At 41.9% G+C, this 12,045-nt stretch overlaps 2 protein-coding genes across 11 annotated transcripts in view; both read left to right on the top strand.

Moving 5' to 3' along the window:
- LOC115157629 (zinc finger FYVE domain-containing protein 9) overlaps positions 1–3,301 on the top strand; it is a 58,830-nt gene extending 55,529 nt beyond the window's left edge. For all 9 annotated transcript variants that reach the window (XM_029706047.1, XM_029706043.1, XM_029706049.1 and 6 more), the window contains exons 18-19: positions 1–183; positions 1,354–3,301. In XM_029706047.1, coding sequence (XP_029561907.1) covers positions 1–183; positions 1,354–1,515 — 345 coding nt within the window. In that variant the 3' untranslated portion in view covers positions 1,516–3,301. The remainder of the gene's footprint in view (positions 184–1,353) is intronic.
- A 3,005-nt stretch (positions 3,302–6,306) lies between these two features.
- LOC115157628 (protein FAM111A) overlaps positions 6,307–12,045 on the top strand; it is a 23,493-nt gene continuing 17,754 nt past the window's right edge. The window contains exons 1-4 of one of the 2 annotated variants that reach the window (XM_029706039.1): positions 6,307–6,486; positions 6,697–6,762; positions 10,106–10,215; positions 10,308–10,382. The gene's annotated coding sequence lies outside the window, so the exon portion shown is untranslated. Of the gene's footprint in view, positions 6,487–6,662; positions 6,763–10,105; positions 10,216–10,307; positions 10,383–12,045 lie in introns of both variants that reach the window. The other variant, XM_029706038.1, reaches the window with a different exon arrangement.

Genomic DNA, 12,045 nt, shown 5'->3' with positions numbered 1-12,045 from the left:
GTGTTCTACCTCCAGAGTGATGACCAGGCTCAGCCCAATGGTCTGAGTGACCCTGCTGATCACAGCCGTTTGACGGAGAACGTGGCGAGGGCGTTCTGTGTGGCGTTGTGCCCGCACCTGAAACTGTTGAAGGAGGATGGCATGGCCAAGCTGAGCCTTCGGGTCACCCTCGACTCAGAGCAGGTACATGGGGGGGGTTTAATATATTTTCATCAAAGGTACAATCCAGAGTCCCTACAAAGGTACAATCCAGAGTCCCTGCAAAGGTACAATCCAGAGTCCCTGCAAAGGTACAATCCAGAGTCCCTGCAAAGGTACAATCCAGAGTCCCTGCAAAGGTACAATCCAGAGTCCCTGCAAAGGTACAATCCAGAGTCCCTGCAAAGGTACAATCCAGAGTCCCTGCAAAGGTACAATCCAGAGTCCCTGCAAAGGTACAATCCAGAGTCCCTGCAAAGGTACAATCCAGAGTCCCTGCAAAGGTACAATCCAGAGTCCCTGCAAAGGTACAATCCAGAGTCCCTGCAAAGGTACAATCCAGAGTCCCTGCAAAGGTACAATCCAGAGTCCCTGCAAAGGTACAATCCAGAGTCCCTGCAAAGGTACAATCCAGAGTCCCTACAAAGAATCAATCCAGAGTCCCTGCAAAGGAACAATGCAGAGCAAGGGTTAAACGCAATTGACATGATTTCTGCCAATCAGGGCAGCCAGAGCATCTGTTAATTGTCTTGTGAATCAGGGTAAGAAACAACAAGCTGTTTGTGATGACTTGGTTCCGGACTAGGTGACAGAGTAATATAACTGTTCTACAGTAACCTGTGTGTGTGTGCGTGCGCCCAGGATAGTTTGATGGACGTTTTAAACTTGTGCTTTTTCAATAACAAATGTCTTGTGTTCTATTCATGTGCTGTTCTAATAACCAATTTCTGTGTTCATGCAAGTGACCGATTTTGAATGAATCCTCACTTATCAGTATCTGCAATTTTGGCAGTACGCCCAGACCTTGTTTTGAGAACGAAAGATATCTCAATTTCAAGGTCTCAGCTTGGGAGAGAAGAAGCCTCGTGAGGTATTGGTCGGTCACATGAATGAAACAAACGTTAATTAATTATGAATTGATGAATAAGCTAAATCATGCAAATACAACTTGTCTGTATATAAGGGAACTAACGGGACTGTCCCGTTAGAGCTCCTGACAGACGTTCACTATGGTGCATTAAGTTTGTTGGAACCTATCCAGCACGCTGACGATTAACAATGATTCATTTAAGATTGACTTCAAGTGTCCCTAGTGGTAATTTCCACGACAATAGATCGATCAATAATAACTACCTGTCTCTGTCCTGTTCCTAGGTGGGTTACCTGGCGGGCAGTAACGGCCAGCCTCTCCTCCCCCATTACCTGAGCGACCTGGACAGTACCCTGATCCCTGTCATCCACAGCGGGGCATGTCAACTCAGTGAGGGCCCTGTCATCATGGAGCTGGTTTTCTACATCCTGGAGATTATCTCCTAGGAGACGGATGCAACGGACCCCCCATCACGTTCTCTTGGTTCTCCCTTTCTCTCTGCCAACACCTCTTTTTTTCCCTTTTTTTTAACCCTCCCGTTCTGCCTTGCCTCCCATCCCTTCAGAGAGGGGCTGAAAACTGAGCAGGGCGGCTAGCTAATGTTGCTATCTCTTCACAAAACGGACAGCTAGCTCTGCTGGTTAGCTACCAGCTAGCTAATGTTGCTATCCCTTCACCAGACGGACAGCTAGCTCTGCTGGTTAGCTACCAGCTAGCTAATGTTGCTATCCCTTCACAAGACGGACAGCTAGCTATGCTGGCTAGCTACCAGCTAGCTAATGTTGCTATCCCTTCACAAGACGGACAGCTAGCTCTGCTGGCTAGCTACCAGGTAGCTAATGTTGCTATCCCTTCACCAGACGGACAGCTAGCTCTGCTGGTTAGCTACCAGCTAGCTAATGTTGCTATCCCTTCACCAGACGGACATCTAGCTCTGCTGGTTAGCTACCAGCTAGCTAATGTTGCTATCCCTTCACAAGACCGACAGTTAGCGCTGCTGGTTAGCTACCAGCTAGCTAGCGTCCCTCCACTCCACCTATGCACCATCTCTTCTCTGTCCTTTGACCAGATCACATGATCCAGGAAGTCTGAGTAGCATTCCAGTTCCACTGTGGTAGCTAGAGGACAAAGCAGAAGCACTGCACTCTGGGGAAATGTCTTCTCTGAAGGCCTTGTTGTAGCATGGGTGCTCTGAGGACCTAACGGAGAGGTGTCCAGAGCTCTGCCTGATGAAACAGCGCTTCCATCTCCGCTGACAGGGACTTCACGCGGTCCGGTGAGCTAGGAAGATTTAAAAAAAACTCAGATAAGGAGAGAGCGAGAGAGAGAGGAAGCATCCTCCTGGTGATGCAGTGCCTGCAGGCACAACTCTTCACAGAGGAAAGAAGGGTTTAAGGAAGGATTTGAAGGAAGGACACTCCTCGGGTCTTCAGTCTGGCCTCTTTAGCTTTTTCCAATGATCACCAGGTTCTTTATTTCCTGACATGGACGGACTACAGTTCGTTTGCTCTAGTTGTGTTGTTGGAATGTTTTCTAGGCAGCACAATTGTAGTTGTGTCACTAGATCCTCCTGTAGCAGAGATGCAGAACAGCGTCCCTATTCCCTATTTAGTGCACGACTTGACCCCCATAGGCCTTTGGTGAAAAGTAGTGAGCTATATAGGGGATAGGGGTCCATAGATTTGGGACAGGACTGCCCTCTGCTGTGTGAATAAGGACCTCAACAGATTTGTAAGAATAATGTAGTTCTGTTCTTGAGGATGAGAAAATGTAAGGTCTTTTTATTTTTGATCTGTCAATATTATTTTGTCGCTAAATTTGGCAGAACAACCCCCCCCCCCCCCCCCCATAGACATGTTGACATTTCGTAAAAATAATGACCCTATATCTGAAGTTGTGTGTAAACAAAGATCAATATAATATTATGTACTTGAGACCATTGTGGTTTTGTCAAGGGTTTTGTTGGGTATAAAACAATATGCCTACGATTTGAACGACCAGTGCTACGATCGATAGACAGTCTCATCTGTAAACTCAGACAATCACGCATGAATATCTGCAGGAGATGCATTGACAAACATCATTTAAGGTATACGTTTTGTATACTATATGTATTAAAGATAGTCATTTTATTGTAAAGATGATGATAATGTGGTTGGCAGACAGTATTGAGGACGTAGTATAACGAGGACAATGAAATGAATAAACTGCTATGGACAAATTACATTAAAATGGTTGCTTTGAGGTTTTCATTCCTCCTGGGTCGTGTTCATTAGGCACCAAACGGACTGAAACAGGAAGGGATTAACTGAACTACCCTATCCAATAAGGAACACTTGTTTTCATTTTCCACTGCAAAACGTTTTGCGCTAATTTTAATATGGCTCTGTTGTGTCCGCCTGAGTTGGAGTTGTCCATTTAAGAAACGCTCTCTGTTTTGGGTCTCTGTTGCAAAATATTTTCTGTGACGTGCCCTAATGAACAGCACCTAGTTTTCTGGAGAGATGCTCATTGTTATGCGTGTGTCAGTGGCTTCCTTATCCTCGCACTGCAGTGTGCAACTTCAATAAGGAAACATTTTAAAGATTATTTTTGGTCGCTTGATTTTTTTTCCATGGACGTATTGGAACCAAACGAAACGGCGCGGGGACCTACCTAAAATGGTCCAATAGAAACTCTTGTTATTGCAAAACGTTTTTCCGTTTGCTTACGGTGTGCACTAGTGAATACACCCTTTTGACCCCCACCCCCCTTGGCGTTACTTCAGGTGTGCAATACCCAAAGGTGCAATTGTTTTGTTTTCTTTATGGTAACATTTTGTTATTCAATTAAACAGACTTCTACCGGAACTCGTACTGCATGTATACAGAAACCAACTAAACAAGCTCGCAATGGTGACGACAGCAAACCAACTACTCTGCAGACAATATTCTGCTGTCGTGTGGATTGAGTCAACACAAAAACATCCATTAAATCAGTCCTGAACGTGGCTGGATTTTCAGAAAATCCTGTTTTTTTTCATTTTAACATTTTGAACATCAATCAAAAAAAATAAAAAAATCTGAAAAGCCAAAACCCCTGTACGTCTTATTTTTCTTTACTGTACACCGCAAATGTCTAAACCAGTCTATTATACTGTCGTATAATAAAAATGTATAGAAAAGTTTAAAAGCATCTGTCCTCCCCCCCCCAAATACACATTCAAGGATGTCACACTAGAACCTATAAAGCTACACACTTAAAGTCTCTCTTTAGTATAAATGGACCAATATACCAAAAGCAACATATCGGAGCGGCGGAGTGAAAGTTTGTGTTTTGATGAGAAACATTAAATTAAAAGGAGATTTTTGGGGAAATATTACTGCATTGATTTCAGGTAATCAGTTGACTACATTCTGATAGTAGCGACATAATCAATGTCCTAGATGTTCTCCTGTATATAATATGGAGATACAGTGCATTCGGAAAGTATTCAGACCCCCCTTGACTTTTTCAACATTTTGTTTTAAGTTACAGCCTTATTCTAGAATGGATTAAATAAAACATTTCCCTCATCAATCTACACACAATATCCCATAAGGACAAAGTGAAAACAGGTCTTTTAGAATTTTTTGCAAATGTATTAAGAATAAAAAAAACGGACTCCTTCTTTACACAAGTATTCAGACCCTTTGCTATGAGACTTGAAATTTAGCTTTTTCTATAACTTGATTGGAGTCCACCTGTGGTAAATACAATTGACTGGACATGATTTGGAAAAGCACACACCTGTCTATATAAGGTCCCACAGTTGACAGTGCATGTCAGACAAAAAAAACAAGCCATGAGGTTGAAGGAATTGTCCGTAGAGCTCTGGGATATTGGATTGTGTCGAGGCACAGATCTGGGGAAGGAAACCAAAAAATGTCTGCAGCATTGAAGGTCCCCAAGAACACAGTGGCCTACATCAGGATGAGCCTGCAGGAAGGGTACCACATGAGGGAGGAGGATGTCTTCCCTGTAACGCACAGCGTTGAGATTGCCTGCAATGACAAGCTCAGTCGGATGATGCTGTGACACACCGCCCCAGACCATGACGGACCCTCCACCTCCAAATCGATCCCGCTCCAGAGTACAGGCCTCGGTGTAACGCTCATTCCTTCGGCGATGAACGCAAATCTGACCATCACCCCTGAAGAGCACTTTTTGCCAGTCCTGTTTTGTCCAGCGACGGTGGGTTTGTGCCCATAGGCGATGTTGTTGCTGGTGATGTCTGGTGAGGACCTGCCTTACAACAGGCCTACAAGCCCTCAGTCCAGCCTCTCTCAGCCTATTGCGGACAGTCTGAGCACTGGATCGAGGGATTGTGCGTTCCTGGTGTAACTCGGGCAGTTGTTGTTGCCATCCTGTACCTGTCCCGCAGGTGTGATGTTCGGGTGTACCGATCCTGTGCAGGTGTTGTTACACGTGGTCTGCCACTGCGAGGACGATCAGCTGTCCGTCCTGTCTCCCTGTAGCGCTGTCTTAGGCGTCTCACAGTACGGACAATGCATTTTATTGCCCTGGCTACATCTGCAGTCCTCATGCCTCCTTGCAGCATGCCTAAGATCGTCCCCACTCCTCCTCGGGCTAGATCCTCCAAGGGGCAGCTAAATTGGTATGGAATTTTCACAATTGCCTTACAATGTTTGGGAATTACATATAGTAAGAATTTATCAAAACGTGAAAATTACCACATCTAAGTGCTCATTTGTCAGAATTTTTTTTAAGTGTCATATTCTTCCTGGGGGTGTATATTAGCAGATTTTTTTTAATAAGATTTCATATTGCTAAAATGCAGCTAGTTCCACTTTTAAACAGCCCTAACCAGAGGTCTGGGTAAATAAAGCCTGAGGATGAAGGACATTAGCTAGCAGGCAGTAGGCTACTGGTGAGTTGGCTGCTAGTCAGGTACAGGTCATGTGAGCACTTACCAGGTGTTCAGCCTGGCTGCGTTCCAGTTTATTACAAACAACTGTTAAATACAACCTACATCATTTAATTCCAGGTCAAGGAACACCAAAAGAGTGTTGAATATTTTGTGATTTAAAAAAATATATCTAAATATTTAATACACATTATTGCCTTTTTTGGTCTGCGGAAGATTGTAAAAGTCGCTCAGGGAACAGGGCGATTTGATCAACCAATCGTGTTCCGTTGTGGTGGGTATACCCGATACTTCCTCTATGGCGGGACTATTTAAACCACTGCCCGCCAAAAATACATTCATCCTCATCTTTCTGTCGCCTTCTGAGACGGTCTGCTGGTTTTATGTAATGTTATTCTGCCCAGGTCATCAACACAGCGTTAGATAATAGTTTATGCTGCTCACAGTTCTCGTGGACTGTCCTGTCGTTTTGGAATAACTATCCCGCTGTTATGATCTCTGAGTGAAACAGGTTGGTTTTTAGATCATGACATGCTTAAATCCAGAAATATGATTTATCAATAAAAAAAAGCTATATATGTTTATACATTAATACATCGTTCCAGTATGCACAGAGTTACTATAAAGAAAGTAGTCCTTGATCGAGCAGCTTTGATCTGTCCCAAATCTTATCGCGCCATTTTCTAGGATCGAGTCGGCTGATATCCTGTTTTCTTCTCAGTGACAGAGAACTTCATGGAAATTGAGCTTTTGGTATCATAAAACATATGATACGATTTTGAATCAGGTAAATCACAGTTTAATCAAATGTTCGTGGAAAAATGTTTTCTCAAAATAATTTTGAGCTTTAGTTCGAATCACAGTTCGACTCTTTGTTACATTATAGTGTTCACACCAGTCCAAATGAACCGAACAGTCCGAACTAAGGGGGTAAACGCACCAGAACCGCAACAAACAGCCGGTTGTGATACAGCCTGGATTAGGGCCAGTGAAGATGGGGGGAAATACATTGCATGGGGGGGAAATACATTGCATGGGGGGGAAATACATTGCATGGGGGGGAAAATACATTGCATGGGGGGGAAAATACATTGCATGGGGGGGAAATACATTGCATGGGGGGGAATACATTGCATGGGGGGGAATACATTGCATGGGGGGGAATACATTGCATGGGGGGTGCTATCAAAAACTCGAAATACTTAAGAGAATAAGTCACAATTAATTAGAGAAAAAAGTCTAAGTAAAATTGAGTTAAAGTCGCAATAATTCAAGAATAAAGTAGAAATATTTTCAGAATACATTTTTTTAAATAAAATTGAGAATAAAGTAGAAATAAAATTTCGAGAATAAAGTCAAACATTTTGAAGGCAGTAGGCTACAGCAGGATTTTTTACTCAGCCATAATCACATGACCTCTGGGATCAGCATGGTATGAAATACATATTAGGAACTAATTTCATAACTGACTAGGGGAGGGTTTAGGAGGAGTGGTGATACTTGACTAGGGGAGGGTTGATACTTGACTAGGGGAGGATTTAGGAGGAGTGGTGATACTTGACTAGGGGAGGATTTAGGAGGAGTGGTGATACTTGACTAGGGGAGGGTTTAGGAGGAGTGGTGATACTTGACTAGGGGAGGGTTTAGGAGGAGTGGTGATACTTGACTAAGGGAGGGTTTAGGAGGAGTGGTGATACTTGACTAAGGGAGGGTTTAGGAGGAGTGGTGATACTTGACTAAGGGAGGGTTTAGGAGGAGTGGTGATACTTGACTAGGGGAGGGTTTAGGAGGAGTGGTGATACTTGACTAAGGGAGGGTTTAGGAGGAGTGGTGATACTTGACTAAGGGAGGGTTTAGGAGGAGTGGTGATACTTGACTAAGGGAGGGTTTAGGAGGAGTGGTGATACTTGACTAAGGGAGGGTTTAGGAGGAGTGGTGATACTTGACTACGGGAGGGTTTAGGAGGAGTGATGATACTTGACTACGGGAGGGTTGATACTTGGCTAGGGGAGGAGTAAGGTCTGAGGAGGAAGGATGTTCTTGAAATTAAATTTACACTTTATTCTTGAAATATTTTGACTTTGTTCTATAAGTTTAATTTAGACTAGTTTCAAAATAATACAACTTTATTCTCAACATTCTGACAATTTGAAGTGTTATTAATGCAGGTTTATAAAAATATATATTACTTTTTTTTTTAGGCCAACTTTAGGCACAAAAACGGTCAACTCTGCCTCTTTCTCAATTTTCAAACAGATATGGTGTGTGGCTTTAGTGGTTCATCCATGTGTTTTTCTGGTCATGCGCTCAGCAACCAATGTAGCTTGTTTGTTAGCTAAGCTAGCCACTGTAGCTAGGTTGTTAGCTAAGCTAGCCGCTGTAGCTAGTTTGTTAGCTAAGCTAGCCACTGTAGCTAGTTTGTTAGCTAAGCTAGCCACTGTAGCTAGGTTGTTAGCTAAGCTAGCCACTGTAGCTAGTTTGTTAGCTAAGCTAGCCACTGTAGCTAGCCAGTAACTCTTCCAGCACAGGAGGTTGGTGATACCTTTAATTCTGGAGGATGGGCTCGTGGTAAAGGCTGGAGCGGAATTGATGGAATTGTATTCCATTCGCTCCATTCCAGCCATTATTATGAGCCGTCCTCCCCTCACCAGCCTCCACTGTCCTCCAGTATGTGTTGATATCATTTTACAGGATTTGTTTTTGGACAGAAGCTGTAGAGATCTGTAAGAAATGGCACTTCTGTAGTTAAATATCTTATTCAGCCATTTTGTTATTTTTAAACATTAAATGACCTGCCATGATGTGGTATTGGTCAATTATACAGTTTAAAGCCGTTGTTTTTGCTTAAAGTCGACCTTTAAGTACATCATTTTTCTGTTTTGTCTTCGCTTGGCCCTAATACTCTTCTGTAGTTGATTACCGTTCTCCTAGCAGCAGGATATTATGCTGGCGGCACAATTGTAGATTTATTTTCTTCAAAATAAGAGTCCCGCTGCAAAGACATGCAAAACTTTGGGAATATAAAACATTTTTGCACCTGTACAGTACAACTGTTTTTCACAGCATTGCAACCAACTTTGGGGGAAAAAATGATAATTTGATGTATTTTATTTTTAATATTGTATTTTGTTTCCACCCTGGATAAGAGCGTCTGCTAAATTACAATTTTTTTAAAATGTAAATGGTATGAAACGTACCGCGACGCTTCAGTAGGAAACGTACCGTAACGCTTCAGTGTGAAACGTACCGTAACGCTTCAGTGTGAAACGTACCGTAACGCTTCAGTGTGAAACGTACCGTAACGCTTCAGTGGGAAACGTACCGTAACGCTTCAGTGTGAAACGTACCGTAACGCTTCAGTGGGAAACGTACCGTAACGCTTCAGTAGGAAAGGTAACGCTTCAGTGGGAAACGTACCGTGACGCTTGTATTGAAAGTGTTGTATTGAAAGTGACTAATGTTGTGTTGATAGTGTTAACTAACAGGGAAAACCTCCAGAAAGTTCAGTGAAATTTAATCTTGTGCTTCTGTCCTTGGGCTGATATTTATTCTGTGCAGCAGACAAACACGCGCAGCTTAGAGGGAACATTGTGGAGGTTGTTGACAAAAAAATTACAATTTAAATCCATTTCAATCCCACTTTGTAAAACAATAAAAAATTATGTGAATAAATTCAAGGGATATGAATACCTTTTCAAGGCACTGTATTTGGTTAGTATCACATTTAATTTATCTCATGCTTTGTAAACAACAGGTGTAGACTAACAGTGAAATGCTTACTAACCTTGGTCCTTCCCAACAATGCACAGAGGAATAATAACACAATAAATACATCCATAATGAGGTACGATAACTTGTCTATATACACGGGGTACCTGTACTGAGTCGATGTGCAGGGGTACGAGGTAATTGAGGTAGATATGTGCATATAGGTAGGGATAAAGTGACAAGACAACAGGATAATAAACATTGTAGTTTTCATAATTGGTCTTAAATATTTTTTTAAATCTCATAAATAACTTATCGCCTTTTCTTGTTGGCACAATATCATTTTAATCAATGGCCATTTTTATGTTATTATTCAGCTAATGATATTACAATGTGTTGAAATGCGGGCTTTTATTTTGAAGGTTTCCTCATTACCATATGATAGTGGCAGAATATCACTGTGCTGTTGCATATGCATAAGACCATGGGGGAGAGAGCGAAGAAACAACAGAAACTGGACCCATTTTTGAAGGTATTTTGAAAGGAGTTCTACCAAACCAACTTTCTACAACTTGAGTCACTGCCAGAACCTACAGAATGTGATGGTGTTTTTCTATATTACAGGAGATTACACGTCCAAGTAACGTTTCAAACAACCAACAACAAACTCCTGGTCAATCTCCAGGAGCTGTTGCCAAGGTGACACTCTGTCATATTACTTTTAATCTTAGTTTTCTTTTATTAGTGTGACTTGCTTCAGCAGTTACACTTTAAAATATTGTACAACTTATTTCTGACTCTTCTTTGGAACGCTATTTTTCGTACACTGTGCAGTGGAAATTCTTACACAGGGACACTCAAAGTCAATCTTTAAATAAATCATTGTTTATTGTCAGCGTGCTAGTACACATGTCAATCAGGAACTCTCCCAGCAGTTGTTTTATACACAGCTATACACAGACAAGTTATATTTGCATGATTTAGCATAATTAATTCATCATTATCATTTTTTCGATTCATGTAACAGACCAAGACTGGTTCATAACATGTGATTCCTCACGAGGTTTCTCCTCTCTAAGCTGAGACCTTGAAACTGAGATATCTTTTGTTTGTTCTCCAAACAAGATCTGGTCGTACTGCCATAATGCAGCTACTGATAAGTGAGGATTTGTACAGTCAGCCACTTGTATGAACACAGAAATTGGTTACTAGAACCTCACATGAATAGAAGACAGAAATTAGTTAAAAGAAAAGCACAAACAATAAACTCCCTGAGCACTGTTTATGCTAGATACCACTACTACTAATACAACTACCACTACTACTACCACCACTACTACTACCACCACTACTAATACAACTACCACTACTACTACCACCACTACTGCTACCACTACTACTACCACCACTACTAATACAACTACCACTACTACTAATACAACTACCACTACTACTACTACCACTACTACCACTACTACTACTACTACTACTACCACTACTACTACCACCACTACTGCTACCACTACTACTACTAATACAACTACCACCACTACTACTACTACCACCACTACTACTACTAATACAACTACCACCACTACTACTACTGCTACCACTACTACTACCACCACTACTACTACTAATACAACTACCACTACTACTACTACCACTACTGCTACCACTACTACTAATACCACTACTACTAATACAACTACCACTACTACTACTACTACTACTACTACTACTACTAATACAACTACCACTACTACTGCTACCACTACTACTAATACAACTACCACTACTACTACCACTACTACCACCACTACTACTACCACTACTACTACTACTACCACCACTACTACTACCACCACTACTGCTACCACTACTACTACCACTACTACTAATACAACTACCACTACTACTACCACCACTACTGCTACCACTACTACTAATACAACTACCACTACTACTACCACCACTACTGCTACCACTACTACTACTAATACAACTACCACTACTACTACCACCACCACTACTAATACAACTACCACTACTACTACTACTAACACTACTACTACCACTACCACCACTACTAATACAACTACCACTACTACTACCACCACTACTGCTACTAATACTACCACTACTACCACCACTACTACTAATACAACTACCACCACTACTACTACTACTAACACTACTACTACCACTACTACTAATACAACTACCACTACTGCTACCACTACTACTACCACCACTACTAATACAACTACCACTACTACTACCACCACTACTACTAATACAACTACCACTACTACTACCACCACTACCACTACTAATACTACCACTACTACCACCACTACTA

Source organism: Salmo trutta, chromosome 21 (assembly GCF_901001165.1).
Source record: "Salmo trutta chromosome 21, fSalTru1.1, whole genome shotgun sequence".
Taxonomy (NCBI): Eukaryota; Metazoa; Chordata; class Actinopteri; order Salmoniformes; family Salmonidae; genus Salmo; species Salmo trutta.
The sequence above is the reverse complement of the archived record's forward strand: the minus strand, read 5'-3'. Positions and strand labels throughout refer to the sequence as shown.